The sequence below is a fragment of the Halichondria panicea genome, chromosome 10, assembly GCF_963675165.1.
Source record: "Halichondria panicea chromosome 10, odHalPani1.1, whole genome shotgun sequence".
Taxonomy (NCBI): Eukaryota; Metazoa; Porifera; class Demospongiae; order Suberitida; family Halichondriidae; genus Halichondria; species Halichondria panicea.
Window position 1 is genome coordinate 1,617,671 of NC_087386.1, and position 17,601 is coordinate 1,635,271.

A 17,601-nucleotide genomic window follows, 5' to 3' on the forward strand; every position below is an offset into this window, starting at 1 on the left:
AAATAAACATGGACATAGATAGGTGAGTTATGACTTTAAGTTTTATCACCTTACACAAACAGCTGTGCCTGAATAAAAACATAACATAGGTTACTGCAGAAAAACATATTTGCACTCAGTTCCCTTATCAGATAATTTGGTTTCTCAAGTCATAATTAAATATATAACTGTATAAAAAATTTAACTAGTGCATGCTCAGTGCATTGTCACTCAAACATTCTTCTCTGTTTCTCCTGAGGAGCTCTTCCTCAGCACAGTCCATCACTGCCCGATCTCTCTCAATGAAAAACTTGTTGTGGAAGAAAGTTTGATGATATTTCTTAGGATCGAACGTATAGTCTAGTTGCTGTAGGTCGCCATTTGCTATGGTACAAATATTGTGCACATTCCAGCCAGTGCATAGCTTCTTCTCTGCCGTGGAGAAAAGCCACAAATAGGAGGAAGTTATGGGTATAAGATGTACATATCTTTCATCTCTTCCACCAGGTACACCTGCATGTATATGCATCCAGTAAATCTATAGACTCACATAATAATTGAAAACACACACAACTGCACTGTCAATCTTATGTAAAACCTACTGGTTTACTAATGCAGGCTAGCTAGCTCTCACTAACAATGTGTTGCTATAAAAGCTCTGTATATGACATATACCTGTTCGATTGAAGAGGGTAGCAACAACATGCTCATCAGGTATTCTAGTATCCTCCATAAATCTCCGAAACTTAACAGCCTCTTCATTGTGCAATAAATAGTTAACAAACGTCTCTGATAACCCGTAGTATGCCATACTTTTGGCCATTGTGAGATTAAACGGTACTGGATCCAATTTTTCCTTCAACTGCACCATTGAGCGTCCAGAAAGGGAAAATTTATATGTCCAATATTTGATTTCATGTTTTTTATTTTCCATTACATGTACTGACGATGTACCGTTTAACTTGCGTAAAGTGTGAACCATTTCTTTATTAGTTCTCAGGGGAACTTCTTTCCCACACAGAGTGATTGCATACTTCCAAGGAAATTTGTATCGCAGCTCGTAGAGATCTTCCATACAATTCATCTGAGCATCGACTATAGTATGCCAGCCCCATATAACATCAGCAATCTTGCTGGGAACAATCATATTGGGCAGACAAGCAGCAATGGTGATCATCAGCTTCTTAAATGGTTCGCTGGACTTTTTATCATAGTGAATGCAGTACAAATTGTGAGGTCTATAGATAACTTTGAGAAACCGAAATATCTGATAAGGTGACTGATATACACTTAGAGCAAATGCTAGTGGAAATTGCCGTTCTTGCTCAGACACGTAGTAATCTCGATCCAACTCTTTCTCTATCCAGTCACAACTGTCAGCAAGTTTGTAGAACTCATCATCTGATGGAACTGGCCATTTGGATTTTTTATCGATCGATTTATCTTTTGCAATTTCTTCTGCATCACCCTTGAAGAGCAACGAGCAGTTGAATTCATTGAATTTCAAATTGTAGATACTAGAATTACATCGCATCATGCGAGAGTCACGGGGGAAGTGATTTGTCCACAAGAGTGGAGTACGTCCGTGCTTCAAACACTGCATGTGCATGAAAGTAGAAATTAACATGTATTAAATAAAAGGTATACACAACTATAATTATACACATAATTACATGCATCATGCATCATATGAGCATACATTATATATAGTGCCTCCCTGTGGATCTTATGCGTACATGGAATTTCTTAGCCTCCCACAATATTGGAAATAGCTCTAGGTTATGCATGGGGTGCCGTCTCAAAATATTCATGACAAGATTATTGTAATTGCATGCATCCATGGCCGCGATATATATATTAAGTAAAAGCATGACTTGATATATAATTATAGTAGACAGTATCATAACTATTACTAAAGCATGCATGAGGGTATTTATTTACAGGACTTTGCTGCAACACACCAGTATAAAAGCGTAGAAGCGCCACGCATTCCTTTATATGGAATACGTGCATGTACACACTGTGGTCTGTTTTAATGTATGAGCATTTAATATAAGGAACCCCAGTGCTCAACACTTTTATTCATGTGTTGCAAAGATTCTGTAGTAAAGCATCAAGCCATTTATTACTAAAAGCATGAGAGTACTGGAGTTTGCAGAATCTTTGCAACACATGCACCAGTAAAAGCGTAGAGCGTTACGTGTTCCTTATATGGAATATGTGTACACGTGTTCCTTATATGGAATATGTATACACATGCACTGTGGTCTGTTTTACTACTTATGTGTATGAACATTTCCCATACATTATTGTAATGTTCAACACTATCTTTTCTTCATGTGTTGTCAAAGATTCTACAAACTCCATTATAGTAGTTATGGTAAATGCATGCATGAAGATATAAAGCTTGTGTGTATTTATATACCGATAATTACACAGTAAATTCTGTTGGCACAAATGTATATAGCCTTCAGAGCTTAGGCTTATTTAGTCTATGCCTTATACACTATAATTTGGAAATAATAGCCTCAAATCAAAGCAAGTATGCATGCAACCTGGATTGGAAGCTATAATTATATATAAATACCCCTGAGGTTCATGCTTTTAGTAATTACCCTCACGCTTTTAGTAAATACCCTCATACATTTATAGTGCTCTTGACATGTAGTCTACTAAAATTATTTGACACAAATGGAACCCCATATATACTAAGTAGTCTCGCGAGCAAATTTTTTTGGGGGGGAGGAATGTTCCCTCTAGGAAAATGTCGCACTCGCAAGACATATAGATCTACTTAGTACCTTTATATATAGAATATTGAACTCACTGCTATGCAGGCAATGCATCCAAGACTGGTAAGGACAACTCCAACAAACAGCTTTCTTCTTGTAACTATCATTATAACTAGCAGCTAGACCTATAATCTTTTTCACCTCACTTGAAAAGCAGAAGCTACTCTTCTTCAAATGTTATTGTGCAGAGACTATTCATTGTACTAGATTATGGAAGGGTATTAGAGTCAAAATTCCCAGCCTTTTTGTCCCAGTAAATGTCCCTAGCCTCGAGACCAGCCGTTCGTTATCTGAAAGAACGCCTGGTCAAGTTCCAATGTAGCACTCGTTCTAGCTGAGTCAGCGAGTGGTTAGTTACGACATGATTGCGGCATGCATTGCGGTAACCGCAAACACAACAATACTACGGGGGTGTGCATGTGTTTGCAGTGTGAAGAAATAGAGATGGAGAAGAGAGTAGCTGCAGCTATATCTGACAGTGCCCGACAACTAGGAATAGAAAGTCTCAAAGATAAACAGTTGGAAGCTGTCCTCAAGTTTGTTGAAGGCCATGACATATTTGTATCACTCCCTACTGGATATGGAAAATCTATCATATATGCCGTTCTGCCACTTGTATTTGACAAACTGAAAGGTAATAGATCTAAGTAATGAATGCAGATTAATTTTTTGCATTATAGTAAGTAATATGAATGCCAATTATAACAGATTACATTATAACGTTCCACATGCAGATTCGTCTGGAAGTATTGTTTTGTGTATCAGCCCTTTGTCGTCTCTCATGGTTGATCAAAGTTCTAAATTTACTCGGAGCGGTTTGAAAGCAGAATTTGTAGGAGAGGCACAACTTGACCAAGAAGCAACAAAGAGAGTGCTCGATGGAGTAGTGCAGTTAGTTTTTATAACTCCAGAGAACATTATGAACAATGCTCGATATAGAGATATGCTCCAGAGTGAAGTGTACATGAAGAAGCTTGTGGCATTAATAGTGGATGAAGCCCACTGTGTTAAAACATGGGGGGATCAATTTAGAAGAGCCTTTGCAGCACTTGGTGACTTACGCAGTATCATACCCACTGAAGTTAACGTGATGGCTCTCACAGCTACTGCCACTATAGAAACCTTTAATATTGTATCCAAACGACTAAGTATGAAGGAGCCAGTATTGGTTGCATTACCCCCTGATCGTGGTAATATCTTCTATACGTTAGAACCAAAGATTGATCTTGAAAGGTTGAGTGAGGATTTGTGTTACGGGCTGTGCCGAAAACGAACTGCGTACCCAAAAACTGTGGTATTTGTTCGCAGATATAGGGATTGTTCGGATTTATACATTGCTTTAACACGCAAGCTTGGTGAAGATATGACAGATCCTCCTGGGTACCCAAATCTTTCAGAATACCGGCTGTTTGATATGTTTAGCAGTGTTCAGACATCTGAAAAGAAAGAGCAAGTGATATCATCATTTTTAGGAACTGGAATGAAGCTGCGATTAATAATTGCCACATCAGCTTTTGGGCTTGGCATAGATTGTTCTGATATTCGACAAATTTTTCATTGGGGGTTACCATCAAACATGGAAGAATATGTCCAGGAGACTGGTCGTGCTGGTCGAGACGGTTTAGATGCTAAAGCAACCTTGTTTGAAGGAAAGGGTGGACAACATTCTTCTGAAAGACTAAAAGAGTATGTGAGCAATGCTACTGTTTGTAGGCGAAAACTTCTGTTCGAAGGTTTTTTGAAGTATTACGATGGTTCAGTAAGAATGAGCCGATCTAGATGCTGTGATTTATGTGTATTGTCTTGTGAGAAGTTTGATTAACTGAAATTATGCTAGGTATACATGCCTGATTGGCATCATGACTGAAATTAAATCAGTTACGTATGATTCTAATTAATGCATATGTATATGTTAGTATAATGTTGACGACAAGTTTTGCATATTAATAATAACAATGATAGAGGACATAAATTGACTGTTCGTTACACCAAATATATCTGGTCAATGCTAGTCTGGACTTTATTGAGAAGCTGCTTCTTAGATAGTTTTACGAGTAGTCCTTTAGAAAAACTGAAAGTATCATGTTTTCTGTTTGCTGTATACGTAAAGACTCTTTCTTGTTCGAGAACGTTCAGCACCATGTCAAAGTCCTTCCCAAATTTAGGGTAGGGGTGATTGTCAGAGCGTGAGGCCGTAGAAGAAGTTTGTTCCTCAAAAGCTTGACAGACACGTTGCACAACAGCAATACACTTCCCAGCTTTTGTAACGGTTTTGTCGTTGACATTTGCTCCCATATTCCTTAGCACTGTCTTTAGTCTTCTGTTAAGATGTTCCATGTGAAGATCACACGGAATGTTGGTTCCAGGGAGCCCTCGTGTATTTACGCATCTACTCCAAAGAAGTTGAGACTTTTGCCTTTCAGAAAACAAGTAGTTGTATTGCAGCAACAAATTCACTGCCTCTTTAGCATAATTGGGGTGATTGGTCGACTTAAATAGAATTAACAAAAACTTCCAATACCTCATGATTCGTTCCCCATCACCCTCTTTGATGGCATCATGGAAGCCATGCCACAACAATCCTAGGGTCAATAGTTCAACTGCGTATAAATGTACACTATCATCTACTGTCTTCTGTTTTTCAGTAGTTTGCTGAGAAAAATCTAGATGTGAAACGTATGTAAAGTTGGTTGTGATTGCTTTGGCAAGATCTGAAACTGAATCCATCGAGGTGTATGAAAGTATTTCCTTTGCAGCAGCAATGGCATGTGTATGCACCAGCAGCAAGAAGTAATCTTCAGCAGAGTTCATGTTGTCACAAGGATCAGTTGGTACAGATGTCCTATTAATCAAATTTCTCAGTTGGTACATAGTCCCTTTATCCCGTGATGACTTCACAGAATAAAGCCGTTGCCATATGGTCTAAATTGAACAAATGCATAAATAAAACAATCCGAGTTCTACAATTACACACATGCAGTTTTTATATCCATTTTTCTTACCTTCATGAGTGTCATTCTGGCATGCCAATCCTCGACTACTGGAACGATCCCTTCTAGTCGGTCTTTAGCCTTGTCTTGTGACATTCGAAGTGCTTGGGCACCACGTACTCTGGCCACTGTTAGTTGGTCGCCACCAAGAAGTATTTTGAAGAATCGTGTATCATCAAAGTCGAGTATACTCCCATTAGGAAGAATGTACTTTCCTTCAGCTGGTCGGGTAGGAACAAACTTCACACAGTGTTCCAGGATCTTACACATTTCATTAAGCTTATTTTCATTGTGAAGGAGTACCCCAAGTGGCACCTAAAAACGAACCAAATTATGTATAATGTGGCATAACAATTTTAAATTACCACTAGAGACTTTAGAGCCATCTCCTTGTTTTGCTTGCTTTGTATATGCCATATTATTTTCGTTGCTTGATCTTTGTATCCTTCCATGTGCTGAACAATAACCCTATAATAATTATAGTTATACATTATACGTATATGGAACCATGCATGCATGCATGCATACAATAGTCTTATAGTACAATTATATACCACATAATTATACCTGGACAGAAGAATTTCTATTTCTTTCAATATGCAAGATATATCGTCTGCACACGGCACAAGCATGCTTGGGTCAGGGTCACATATTTCTGGAGTAGTATCACTGAGGGAAGATAGGTCCACTCTATCCTTCACTGCGTACGAATGAAAATAGTGGAGGGATTTTCCTTTAATTTCGTGACGCTGAAAAGATGGTTTGATATTTTTATCAATATTATCACCCACGATCTTGAAGCCATTCCATGACGAATCGGCTTGTGTGGGATCTAAATCTTCTTGTCCGGACAACGAATCGTCATCATCATCTGTTTGCTGCACTTCTGAGTCATTACTGTCAGCTTCGTTATCTTTCGCTTGAACATCGTGTGTGTCATCACATGAACTATCTTCAGAAAACAATTCAAAATTTTCAAATTCCATATCCGACAAAGGACTGAAATCTGGGGCATAATTGTGACTATCAGAGTCAGAGTCGTCGTCATTATCCCTTAAAAAGGCTGGTGCAAGCTTTCGGTGAGTGATTGGGATTGAGCTACACCCATCAACCTGCACAATAATTATACATGCACTTGCATATATATAACTGTATAATCAATAATTGTTATAATTTGCGGCCAACCTTCTTATGATACGTATATACATGCATCACACAATGTCGCATACTTACTTGCTCAAGTGACGTTAACTTCTCTTTTAATTCATCTCCCCAATATTCAACAGCCACATCATACCCCTCACTGATTGCTTCCACAAGATTGAGTGTCCCTTGATAAGACAAACATATGTTGAGAGGCTGAAGGTTCATGTAGATCTGAAGTAGGATAGATATATAGAAGTTATATAGGAATATATGTTTGTATTATTACCTGTTTGTTAGATCCATTTCCATACAACATGATTGAAGTTGCACGCTGTACCAGCCCCATGCGCTTGTGTCGCGACTTTATTAGTAGGGATGCTAAGAAACAAATCAATGGTTTATGCTTAGCTGGTTGTGGAACTACTTGTCTCAATAAAGAAAGTAGAGTAGGAATCATTTTTTCCATATCCAAAATCACTGTTTCCCAGCTGAAACACTTTACTGCTTCAATCCTGTCCCTTAAAATGGAGTCGTATTGGTCAGAGCTAAGGCTTTTCATCTCTTTTTTAATTTTAAGACACACTTCCGAGACAATTGGTTTCAAAGTATCCTTAGAATTGACCATAGTTGATGCCAGTGACTTATAACTTTTCCGTGCAAAACGTTTGATGCCTGTTTTCCTCGCAGGAGTGCATATCTTGAGTTCTTTTGGTCCGGATTTGTAATTGATTCTAACCTATATACCACGAGAACGAACAATAATCAATACTATACGCAACTATATATATATATACGCATGATATGATAAAGTTCCATGCATCAGCAATACCTTGACATCTGGGGATTTCTGACTCTCTGCAGGAGGAATATATGAACTGCTAGGCCTAATAGGGCCTAGTGATAAACGTGGTTGTTTTGGCGTACTTGACTGAGCATCTGCGGAAATGGATCTTTTTCGAGTGCAATGTAGCTGAGAAAGAAGAGTTTCAATACATTTCTTCAGTGCAGTTGCTTTTGCAGTCCAATTACCAAAGGATATGACCTGTTGCTCACATTTGCGGCATAAGTATGCAGTTGGGTCACTTGTCTCTTCAAAGTTGGCCAATGGAACAACTGAGATGCCTTGTAATTGCTCTTTTACTTCCTTGCAACTTTCTCCATGCAGTTTTCTCCTTGTCCTCTTATCACTAGGAAGCGTTGATTTACACAGGCAGCAAGTGTAATGGTCCATTTTCTGATGAGCTATAGCTACACTCATAGTGTCTCACAGTACAGGCAGCAAGTACGTTGAATGGTCCAAGCTAGCTAGCTGCCGTTGCTGTAACGTCATAATGATATTCACAGGTAAATAATTATGGTTTTCACACCTTGTTGCGGGCAATTATCGGTCCAAGAAATTCCTGGACCATAGAACGAGTGCTACATTGGAACTTGACCAGGCGTTCTTTCAGATAACGAACGGCTGGTCTCGAGGCTATGGTTCTATGGGGCGGTATGAGCTCTCTAATAAAGGCCTTCCATTATTGTGGATACACTATCTACACACATAGATACACATCGATATACTTACCTCTACTTAAAAGATTCACAGTAGCTAGCTAGCGCCGAGTCATGCTCTGAGTCATATCATGCCAAATGGAAGTGGGCTCTATATATATCAAGTCATTGTTGCGGTAATTAACCTTTCTTCAGAGGTCGTCTCCACCCAGCTGGCAGGGCCTAGGCAGGGGCGGGGCTGGTTACACAAAGGTGGAGTCTGTCCTTCGACACATGTACTGTACATATGCACATGCACATGTGCTCGAGACATGTGCTTGGCTTTTAGCTGCTCGACCTAACTTTCTGCAATGGCAACTTCTACTCTGGATAATTGGACTAAGGAGGTATAATCTATGCACATCTTATAACACTTGGTCTACTTGTATGACACCACTGCATTCCACTGTGTCCAGGTGGAGGAGGAGCTTCCTCTTCTCCCTGGAATGAAGTACTTGTCCCCAGGCCCACTAGACATTTTTTCTTCTTCTGTTTCGTCGTGCTCTACTGGCGGTGATTCTGTGCGAGCAATGCCTAGTTCTTATATGTTCTCAGGCTCGATGATGGATCACCTCCCAAACTCTATAGTACCTCATTTGCACACTGTAAAGCAGGCCACGTCATCAGCAGGGTCGGTGGTGCCCAATGAAGCGTGGGAAGGTGCGGCTAGATGGACCCTTCCTGTGAGTTTAAATGTATGCATGTTTGTAATAGTGTATCAAGGAATTGTCAACATAATTATTGCACTCCGTTCTCTTGTGTTTACAAAGGTACAAGCTGTAGCTGAGGTCTTCCTAGTGCCTATACATGTGAGATGAATATCCTTACATAGGACATTAAGTGTAGCATCTTTGAACGGCCATAACTTGTGTTGCAATTATCTGTTTCTATAAAATGTGCCAAAAATGATATTTGATTGAACATACGTATTTTATTATAAAGACCTTTTTTCTAAGTTGTCAGAAAACACCAGAACTGAAGTTATGGCCGTTTGTAATTTGATCCTTAAACCTCACCATAATTGTGTTCCTGCTTGCACAGGTGCCCAGAGAGCCGCTGATGGACCCAGGTGTTCTCATCAACCAGGGCGACTCGAAACCCCACATTGGTGTACCTGTCAGGTCAGATACATGTTCAGTATGTAGATGTGTACTTGTGGCTATTCTACGTGTATGTATTGTGGTCCCTCTCGAAGCTGAAGCCTGAAATTCTATACTAAAAAAATGCTCGATAGTGGGCCTGATAATGTGGATTTTCCCTCAATCTCACTAATTTTTTGTATCACTCTGTAATTATCTTGTAGTGAAGTGTACCCTGGGCCGTGTGGGTTCAAAGCGCACTTCCCTACCGACAAGTACACATATTCAACAAACTCCCTCCTGCTACAACCGGACAAAGGTTTCCCGGTCTCTTTCCAATTCCTCTCCTCTGGTCCACCGAGGGACTCCTACGTGAGAGCCCTGGTGTGCTACAAGAATCCCAGAGATGTGCTCAAATTCGGGGCATGCACGAGATGTTTCAGACATCCTGCTGAAGGTATTCTACTGTGTAAGAGAGACTAAGAGTGTTTTTAATTACACACAAGCCTTACAAAATATGCACGAAAATTTAGTACATAAATGTAACTGGAATCTGGTACCCTATACCTGGTTTTAAATGCATAATTATAGTTATTGATTTCCAAATGACACTGTGCAAACCTGATTGCATTTCTAAATATTGGGAATTGTGTGCAAATGCTCTCTCCTTTGTGAGTTTTTGTTTGCGACCTAGATGCCAAAATTTACAGTCCTGTGTATATTGGTGTAATTGGTGCTTACGGTTACTGTGTGCGTATGAGGACTTATTTTCTGTAGATGGCAACCAACCGTCGTCCTACCACTTCCTGGTGTGTACCAACAGCAGAGCTTGTTATGGAGTCCACCTTGCTCACAAGATAGTCACTGTGCCTCTGGAGGGCCTCGTGGGTGAGTTCTGAGCATACTCATTGGAGTGGAAAATGGCCGCTGTATGATAGAAGTGATTTTTCCCTCCAGGGAGTGATGACGGGCCGACGTGTGTGTACAAGTGTGTGTGTCACTCATCATGTGTGGTGGGGAGGGGGAGAAGAAACAAACCATCTCTTATTCTCATTCTGAGTCTCATTCACAAGTAAGTGTGTGTGTGTGTGTGTGTGAGTGTAGGTGTGTGTGTGTGAGTGTGTGTGTGAGTGTGTGTGTGTGTGTGAGTGGGTGGGTGTGTGAGTGGGTGTGTGTGTGTGAGTGGGTGGGTGGGTGTGTGTGTGGGGTGGGGAGGCCATTATTTGGTTGAATGCCTTCGTCATGTAGACTGTACAGTGGTAGAAGAATTGTGGAAGTGAAGGTTGTAATTTAATAAAATTATGCTTGATTGATTGATAATTTGTAATGCATGTACATGTACATCTGTATTGTCACCTGCAGAGGTAATGAGATCGGACGTGACGTGGTCAACATTTGCTGCTGCTCTAATCCAAACAGGATCCGTAAAAAACACCCGAGACAAGGTACCAAGTCATTAGCATACTAAATAAGCCAAAGCACATTCCACATATCAAGTATGAACATAATCATGTACAAGTATTATTAAGCCTTGAAATAACAATAACACTGTCTATTAGAGTTGGATTGTGATTGTGTTCATATGCTGTTTTCTGAGCTGTTGCTTTCTAACTTTAGCTGACTTGTAATATATTAATGTGTTGGTCTTTGTTCCCCAGCTGATGATAAGGAGGAAGCATCTCCATCCTTCCCCAAGCTTCGCCGAGGGCAGGATCTCTATGACAACGACCCTGATTTGGACCAAGAGGGATACTACAATTTCACAGTGCGTGTGTTATTGTGTGTGTTGATGTATCTTAACAATGTGTGTCCTGTTGTGATTTTTGGCTAAGCAATCTTTCACTTGTTATTTTAATAAATGTACATACAGACGCTTACTAACTGTTACCAGCCGTTAAATGTATACCGTATATCTTCTAATTTATCGGACACTTCTAATACCCCGGACACTCTTTTGGGCAATTTTCGTTGTTCTAATACAACGGACACTCCAGTACTTTAATATTACATTTGTTCTAAATATCCGGACAATACCTTGAAAAGTTGAGTTATCATTCATAGACGGCAAGTAAGACTTACAGTACTGCAGTTAGATAGCTTTGATTAGCTAGTTTTAGATAGCTAGTGCAACTATTCAGTCGTACCCTGTTCTATTAAACTTAGCTAGCTCGCATGCAGCTGCTTGCTTGTTCTAATTATTCCGGACACTTCGCATGCTCTATAAAAATCTGTTCCAATTATACCCGGACAATTTTCAAAATAATTATTTTTTGCTGTCCAATAAATTAGAAGATATACGGTACTCACTATATAGAGCACGTTTTATTTTCTGTACAATGCAGCAATAGTATAGCGTACTGTGCCCTTTACCCTTTGACCCTACAATAGTGACATGTAGTGAGTCATTGACCTCTTGACCTCCCTTGCAGTGGCGTGGTAAGGAGAGGGACATCTTTAACTTGCTCAATGTCATCAAACAAGGCCAAAGAAACGGACCAAGCAAACAGTAGAACCACACCCACACAATCGACACAGCAGCTCACTTCAATCAGACTCTCAACTAACTTCACCTTTGTATACATTTCATATACAACCTTTGATTTCATCCAAGCCCTCAGGCAAACATATATGCCTTCAATCTACTTCATGCATTTTATTTGTGTTGGGTTCATTCAATTCATGATAATTACCGTTTCATTCATTTTCTTCTATTGATGTATATGTAATTATATATCCTTCAACACTATTTTCAGTGGCCCAATTACAAAAACTTTAACAACTTACAATTACAATTAATGTTCGTATAAAATTTCGTTGTATAAATGGTATGAATGCATATGATGTATATTATTGGTATGGGTAGAATAAGAGAGCTAGAGAATTGCTCAGTTTTCTCAAACAGTCGTTGCACTAGTTGTAGAGGCCAAGTCAACCTTGACGTCTTCGTCATTATCATCTCCATCAGTTGATACGACGACTGTAGATTTACCAGCTACGCCTTGAAACGGATTCGTTATATCTCCTTTGACATAATTCTCCAGTTCTTTCTCTTGAAGATCTGACATCCTCATAAAGGGAGCGCTGTTCGTTTTCTTGTTTCGACACACACAGAACACAATTATCAGCGTGACCACGCACAAAGTGATTATCAGTAGTAGGGCAATGACCACAGGCACCACAATGGCTGTAATGTTGGTGGTGTTGTTGTTGGTGGTGTTGTTCGATGGTGGGAAGGCAATGACGGTGAAGGGAATCAGTTCCTCCGTCTGTTGTCCAGTCGTCAGGAAAGAGACACGCAGCTGGAGCTGTGAGGGGGTGTGAGATGTGTACGTTACCTAGTAGTGTGTATATAACTATGTATACACAAACTCCCTATGGGATAAACAAAAACAAACAATATGCATTTGGGAGCCAATTGGGTGTGCACTATGAATATCATTATGACAGAGACACCCTAATAATTATATACATGTACATGTATGTAGTTTTCAAATTTTGTAAAAAGCCTGCACCTGCACCTCACACAAAATTTAAACACCGTAGAAACAAGAAATCCGGTGATTGAGAGAAAATACCCAGCTCCATCAATACACACACGTACCTTGAATCCAACTTTGTCAGTCTCCAGCAGCTGTCCAAACAGGAGGGCCGTTCCCTGAGGGGCAGGTAGGGTCACCGTGGTGTTTTTGTTCTTGCTCCCTCCATAACGTGTTTGTCCATCACTACTCAGAACGCCAAACGCCACACTGCTTCTTGTGAGGTTTATATCCACTCGGTATTTACTCTCTCCAATATTTAAAACACAGGCAAGCCCAGAGTCGCATTCTGCTCGTAACTCACAACGAAGTATTGATGCTTTAGCGTAAGCTTTTTGTGCCGTCTCGCTCAGTGATACACAGACTGCCGGTGCATTCGAGGCGACTGGTTGAGGGGGCGGGAGTATGGTTGGCACGGGAACGGTGGGAAACTCGGGAATGTCGCATTGTGTTCGATCGAGGATTATAGTTTGCCGTGGAGTGATGTCCAGACGACCAATCAAAAGTGCCTCAAGGAATATCTACATATGGAAAAAAGAAAAAATTAGACACTTAACATTAAGTTTTACTCCCTCTCTCTTCCCGTTTTATAATTAAGATAGCATGCAATTTTATGAGGGACCATATGATTAAATAATAGCAACCATCAACATGGAGCTGCAACTACAGTGTGTAGCTATGCTTAGGCCATTCCCTGCACTCACCTGTGTGATCATTGAGTAGGGCTGAACAATGATGTCCACCTCAACAACGAACGGGAAACCAGCAATGACGATATTCCTCGTAGCGTTACCGGGGCCTTGAAATGCGTCAGCCTCTATGATGTTTAAATTTTCATCTTCCACTAAAAACTCGATTGTATTTGTACAAGATAGCACCACCACCTCCACAAAGTAAACCACACCCACATGTATAGCACAACGAACTGCAGTGCAGTTGCGAGTGGTTGTACAGTCTGACTCGATTAGAGGGTGGAGGTCGTTTGCCCTCACAGCAAGAGCTTGCAGAGATGAGCACATACAGTCGGCTGGGTTGAGGGGAATCAGCGAATCAGGGAAGAGAGTGACCGAGTCGTTAGCAGTGTGGAAGATGATTACCTGTGTGTGTGTGTGTGTGTGTGTGTGTGCGTGGGTGTCTGTGTGACAATTTATACTATAAAACAGTTAAACGAGGTATCTCGCCAGCCCTGCCTATTGCATTATATGCACAGTCCTGCCAGCTAACACGTGCATGGGTAAGTGGACCATTACTTTGACTAAGTTATCAATCAAGAAGCCCAATATTTTGGCTATAATTATAATAGTGGATCCGAGAAATAGTTATCTTGCATCAACAACAATAATCGTGTAACCTGAAAGTCCAGATGTGTTGCATTGCGAGACATCCCCACACTGACACTCGTGTCCACACTAAACTGTATAACTTTGTTCTGATCAAATAGGGCACTGAATGCTGCTCCACTTCCAGAGGCAATGGTTAGGTTAACCTGAACTGGATCTTCACATCTGTTGACTACGTTAAACGAAGCGGTGAAATTCTCAAACGGGGCCATAGGTGTGCAATTGAGACCAGAACAGTCGTTCGTGGTATCCATACATTGAGAGTTGGTTGATACGACCTCCTCCAGGGGACATTGAGCAGCAGAGAGGCTGACTGTGTGTACGTGTGTGGGTGGGTGTGTACGTGTGTGTGTGGTGATGGGTGTATATCAATTTCATGTAAATGACTTTTATATAAACAAAAATTAATTAACGCTTTAATCGCTCACAAGAATGACACTCACTTGCTATTAGAAGCACCGATACTTGAGTAAGCAGCTCCATATATAGCGTTTGCACAATCGCTTCGCAACTAGCTAGCTAGCTTCACAGTACAGAACAGTACAATACAGTACGTACGTACGTACACAGGCTAGCTTCCACAATGCAATGTAGACCACACCTTAATAGCACACCCATTCTATAATTGAGCCCCTCCCACTAAATCTGCAAACTTCAATACTCTGACTTCAATACATGGCAATTATGCTGAAGTTAGCTCTGTTCACAAGTCCACCTTGATCTCTTCATCCACCTCCTGTCCATCTTTAGTGCCTTTGCCTTGAGTGGTTAGTGTACCATCAACGGCTGTCTTGAGAGACCGGCTCCCTTCCTTTGAATCAGACATTTCCCGGAAATCGAAGGCTGGTTCTCCCTGACTCAGCGATTTCTTTTGCTTGCATAGACACAACACTGCTATCAGCAGAATCACACACACAGTGATGATTATCAGTAGTATGGCAATAACCACAGTCACCACGACGACGGTAATGTTGGTAGTGTTCATAGTTTGGGGGGGTGGGAAGGCAATGACGGTGAAGGGAATCAGTTCCTCCGTTTGTTGTCCAGTCGTCAGGAAAGAGACACGCAGCTGGAGCTGTAAGGGGGTGTGAAGTGTGTACATTAGTAGCATGAATTATTGGAGCTGTGTGAGGGGACGTACAATACCTGGAACACAAGTAATACATTCATTACCATAAATCCAACTTTCTGACCATCCACATTTTGTTTGAAATCCAGGTATGCTCCACGAGGTTCTGGCAACCTAAAAGTAGTATTACCCTTAAACTCTCCATAACTAGTCTTTCCATCTATACTGAAGATTGAGAAAATCACACTATTGTCAGTAATCTTGATATCCACTTTGTACTCAGTAAACACAACGTTTAACACGCAGGTGAATCCAGACTCACAAGCATCATTTAGCTCACATCGAAATACAGGCGAAGTTACGTAAATATCCTGAGCAAGTTTGTGCAATGATACACATACTGACGATGCATCTGGTGCTACCGGCTGAGGGGGTGGGAGTCTGGTTGGCATGGGAACTGTTGGGAATTCGGGAACGTTGCACTGTGTTCGATCGAGGATGATAGTTTGTTGAGGTATGACCATGATTGTACCTATACCATCTCCATAGAGGAAGGACTGCAAAGGAGAGAACATGACAATACATGACAGTAAAGGATGTGTAGTTACACACTACATTGTGCACCAGTGCATGCAGTGCAGCGCAAGGCTTCTCAAATCACAGGAATCTTGCAAGCTAGAAAGGAAGTAACTGATACTCATAGTACCAACTAGCTACAGCTATATATGTATAAAAATTCAGGCACATGCACAATTTACAAACAGCAGTGTTGAAACAATAACCGCACACATTCAGTGCTACAGAGTATACTTAATAACAACTGATTAAACACACGAAGCCGATGTATAGAGTAGCTATAATACATGTGACTAACGTTAGCCGTCATGGAGTAATCTTGCACAGTTATTTTTTGCCCGGCAATAAACGGAAATCCACCAATATCTATAGTACTGTTCTCATTAATAGGCCCTTGAAATCGATCCATAATTAGTGCTTGACTTTGTAAATTTTCCACCAAAAACTCCAAAGCATTCAAACAAGGAAGAACCACCACTTCACCAAAATACATTGCAGTGAAGTCAGCAGATATATTGAGTGCACATCGAACACCAGTGCAGTTTCGAGTAGTCACGCAGTCGGACTCGACTATGGGATGAATACTCTCTAGTTTCTGAGCAAGAGCCTGCAGAGATGAGCACATACAGTCGGCTGGGTTGAGGGGAATCAACGAATCAGGGAAGAGAGTGACTGAGTCAGTAGCAGTGTGGAAGATGGTTGCCTGTGTGTGTGTGTGATCCAGTAACAGTGGTGGTTTACGGAGAAAGATTATGATATGATAATACTATGGCTTTTGGTTTGGTACGTGTAGGGCTTATAACAGCTATGTGGTCAGTGGAAACTTGCAGCTGACAATGGCAAACAACAACGACAATGAAGACATCTTAAATATTTCAGCGTACATTCATATACATTCATTGAAGATACATGCATGCCTGAAAGTCCAAATGTGTTGCATTGCGAGACATCTGCACATTGACACTCATGTCCCCACCAAACTGAACCACTTGACTGCGATCAAACAAACTTGTGAACATTGCTCCACTGCTTGAGAAAATCGTAAAATTCACTTGAACTGGATCCGTGCATTCTATGACTGTAAACGAAGCAGTGAAGTGTTCAAAGGGAGCTGGTGGCGTGCAAGTGAGACCAATGCAATCAATGGCTGTGCACTGGGGGTAGTTTGCCAATACCCCCTCCAGAGAATCACAATGATCTGATGCGTGGCTGACTGTGTGTGCGCATGTGTTATACTGGTGTCAATGTAATTAGCCATTAGCCCAGTTTACAACCAGGCCTTTAATCCGGATTCGACCCGGATTAGGTGTCGTGTAAACGGGGCTATTGACAATTAAAGTTTGCCTCTCCATGCAATATAATTATAATTCATGAACTGCCACAGATCACTACAGTACACTTACCAATTATTTGGCCCAGGAGAAACAGAATTTCAAGGAACATCATTTTCAACCTTTTTGTGAGTCTAAGATCTAATTATCATTTGTGTAGTTAACGATCTTTACTTACTTCAGTGATTACGTCGAGATTCTTGTGGTCATGTGCACAAAAATATAAA

At 40.7% G+C, this 17,601-nt stretch overlaps 6 protein-coding genes across 8 annotated transcripts; 2 read left to right on the top strand and 4 right to left on the bottom strand.

Annotated features, from left to right (window-relative positions):
• Nucleotides 1-119: 119 nt before the first annotated feature.
• On the bottom strand, nt 120-3,029 carry LOC135343296 (beta-1,3-galactosyl-O-glycosyl-glycoprotein beta-1,6-N-acetylglucosaminyltransferase 4-like). Its single transcript, XM_064540294.1, has 3 exons — nt 2,807-3,029; nt 655-1,576; nt 120-492 (listed from the first exon to the last, which is right to left on the bottom strand). The coding sequence occupies exons 1-3, from the start codon at nt 2,876-2,878 to the stop codon at nt 185-187; spliced, it is 1,302 nt and encodes a 433-aa protein (XP_064396364.1). The 5' UTR covers nt 2,879-3,029; the 3' UTR covers nt 120-184.
• An 11-nt stretch (nt 3,030-3,040) lies between these two features.
• On the top strand, nt 3,041-4,593 carry LOC135343292 (uncharacterized). Its single transcript, XM_064540291.1, has 2 exons — nt 3,041-3,405; nt 3,506-4,593. The coding sequence occupies exons 1-2, from the start codon at nt 3,144-3,146 to the stop codon at nt 4,591-4,593; spliced, it is 1,350 nt and encodes a 449-aa protein (XP_064396361.1). The 5' UTR covers nt 3,041-3,143.
• A 112-nt stretch (nt 4,594-4,705) lies between these two features.
• Nucleotides 4,706-8,165, bottom strand: LOC135343279 (uncharacterized). The gene is made up of 7 exons (XM_064540275.1): nt 7,737-8,165; nt 7,194-7,643; nt 6,995-7,138; nt 6,329-6,873; nt 6,127-6,229; nt 5,774-6,076; nt 4,706-5,693 (listed from the first exon to the last, which is right to left on the bottom strand). Exons 1-7 carry the CDS (start codon nt 8,163-8,165, stop codon nt 4,755-4,757), a joined length of 2,913 nt encoding a protein of 970 aa, XP_064396345.1. The 3' UTR covers nt 4,706-4,754.
• A 482-nt stretch (nt 8,166-8,647) lies between these two features.
• LOC135343304 (cellular tumor antigen p53-like) lies at nt 8,648-12,231 on the top strand. Of its 2 annotated transcripts, XM_064540308.1 has the most exons (10): nt 8,648-8,790; nt 8,860-9,126; nt 9,214-9,252; nt 9,485-9,564; nt 9,747-9,979; nt 10,300-10,410; nt 10,480-10,594; nt 10,885-10,967; nt 11,181-11,287; nt 11,952-12,231. In XM_064540308.1, exons 1-10 carry the CDS (start codon nt 8,755-8,757, stop codon nt 12,030-12,032), a joined length of 1,152 nt encoding a protein of 383 aa, XP_064396378.1. In that variant the 5' UTR covers nt 8,648-8,754; the 3' UTR covers nt 12,033-12,231. The 2 variants fall into 2 exon arrangements, with proteins under 2 accessions (XP_064396378.1, XP_064396380.1); XM_064540310.1 differs by lacking the exon at nt 9,214-9,252.
• A 48-nt stretch (nt 12,232-12,279) lies between these two features.
• Nucleotides 12,280-15,006, bottom strand: LOC135343286 (uncharacterized). The gene is made up of 5 exons (XM_064540284.1): nt 14,842-15,006; nt 14,410-14,711; nt 13,763-14,155; nt 13,124-13,579; nt 12,280-12,827 (listed from the first exon to the last, which is right to left on the bottom strand). The coding sequence occupies exons 1-5, from the start codon at nt 14,879-14,881 to the stop codon at nt 12,417-12,419; spliced, it is 1,602 nt and encodes a 533-aa protein (XP_064396354.1). The 5' UTR covers nt 14,882-15,006; the 3' UTR covers nt 12,280-12,416.
• Nucleotides 14,978-17,533, bottom strand: LOC135343287 (uncharacterized). 2 transcript variants are annotated; one of them, XM_064540286.1, is made up of 5 exons: nt 17,447-17,533; nt 16,961-17,256; nt 16,342-16,746; nt 15,572-16,024; nt 14,980-15,473 (listed from the first exon to the last, which is right to left on the bottom strand). In XM_064540286.1, exons 1-5 carry the CDS (start codon nt 17,487-17,489, stop codon nt 15,102-15,104), a joined length of 1,569 nt encoding a protein of 522 aa, XP_064396356.1. In that variant the 5' UTR covers nt 17,490-17,533; the 3' UTR covers nt 14,980-15,101. The 2 variants fall into 2 exon arrangements, with proteins under 2 accessions (XP_064396357.1, XP_064396356.1); XM_064540287.1 differs by lacking the exon at nt 17,447-17,533 and having other exon boundaries at nt 14,978-15,473; nt 16,928-17,048.
• Between the last annotated feature and the right edge of the window lie 68 nt (nt 17,534-17,601).

Bases quoted from the DNA above. Each gene is read 5' to 3' on its own strand.
- LOC135343296 (XM_064540294.1), bottom strand. From the start codon at position 2,878: ATGATAGTTACAAGAAGAAAGCTGTTTGTTGGAGTTGTCCTTACCAGT. The intron at 1,577-2,806 runs GTGAGTTCAATA...ATGCACATGCAG, and splicing joins GATGCATTGCCTGCATAGCA to TGTTTGAAGCACGGACGTAC. The intron at 493-654 runs GTATATGTCATA...ATATACATGCAG, and splicing joins TACCCTCTTCAATCGAACAG to GTGTACCTGGTGGAAGAGAT.
- LOC135343292 (XM_064540291.1), top strand. From the start codon at position 3,144: ATGCATTGCGGTAACCGCAAACACAACAATACTACGGGGGTGTGCATG. The intron at 3,406-3,505 runs GTAATAGATCTA...TTCCACATGCAG, and splicing joins TGTATTTGACAAACTGAAAG to ATTCGTCTGGAAGTATTGTT.
- LOC135343279 (XM_064540275.1), bottom strand. From the start codon at position 8,165: ATGAGTGTAGCTATAGCTCATCAGAAAATGGACCATTACACTTGCTGC. The intron at 7,644-7,736 runs GTATTGCTGATG...CGTGGTATATAG, and splicing joins AGAAATCCCCAGATGTCAAG to GTTAGAATCAATTACAAATC. The intron at 6,874-6,994 runs GTAAGTATGCGA...ATTATTGTGCAG, and splicing joins AGTTAACGTCACTTGAGCAA to GTTGATGGGTGTAGCTCAAT.
- LOC135343304 (XM_064540308.1), top strand. From the start codon at position 8,755: ATGGCAACTTCTACTCTGGATAATTGGACTAAGGAG. The intron at 9,253-9,484 runs GTGAGATGAATA...CTGCTTGCACAG, and splicing joins TCTTCCTAGTGCCTATACAT to GTGCCCAGAGAGCCGCTGAT. The intron at 10,411-10,479 runs GTGAGTTCTGAG...TTTTCCCTCCAG, and splicing joins GCCTCTGGAGGGCCTCGTGG to GGAGTGATGACGGGCCGACG.
- LOC135343286 (XM_064540284.1), bottom strand. From the start codon at position 14,881: ATGGAGCTGCTTACTCAAGTATCGGTGCTTCTAATAGCAA. The intron at 14,712-14,841 runs GTGAGTGTCATT...ACGTACACACAG, and splicing joins ATCGGTGCTTCTAATAGCAA to TCAGCCTCTCTGCTGCTCAA. The intron at 14,156-14,409 runs GTTACACGATTA...ACACACACACAG, and splicing joins CAACACATCTGGACTTTCAG to GTAATCATCTTCCACACTGC.
- LOC135343287 (XM_064540286.1), bottom strand. From the start codon at position 17,489: ATGATGTTCCTTGAAATTCTGTTTCTCCTGGGCCAAATAATTG. The intron at 17,257-17,446 runs GTAAGTGTACTG...GCGCACACACAG, and splicing joins TCTCCTGGGCCAAATAATTG to TCAGCCACGCATCAGATCAT. The intron at 16,025-16,341 runs GTTAGTCACATG...TCTCCTTTGCAG, and splicing joins ATTACTCCATGACGGCTAAC to TCCTTCCTCTATGGAGATGG.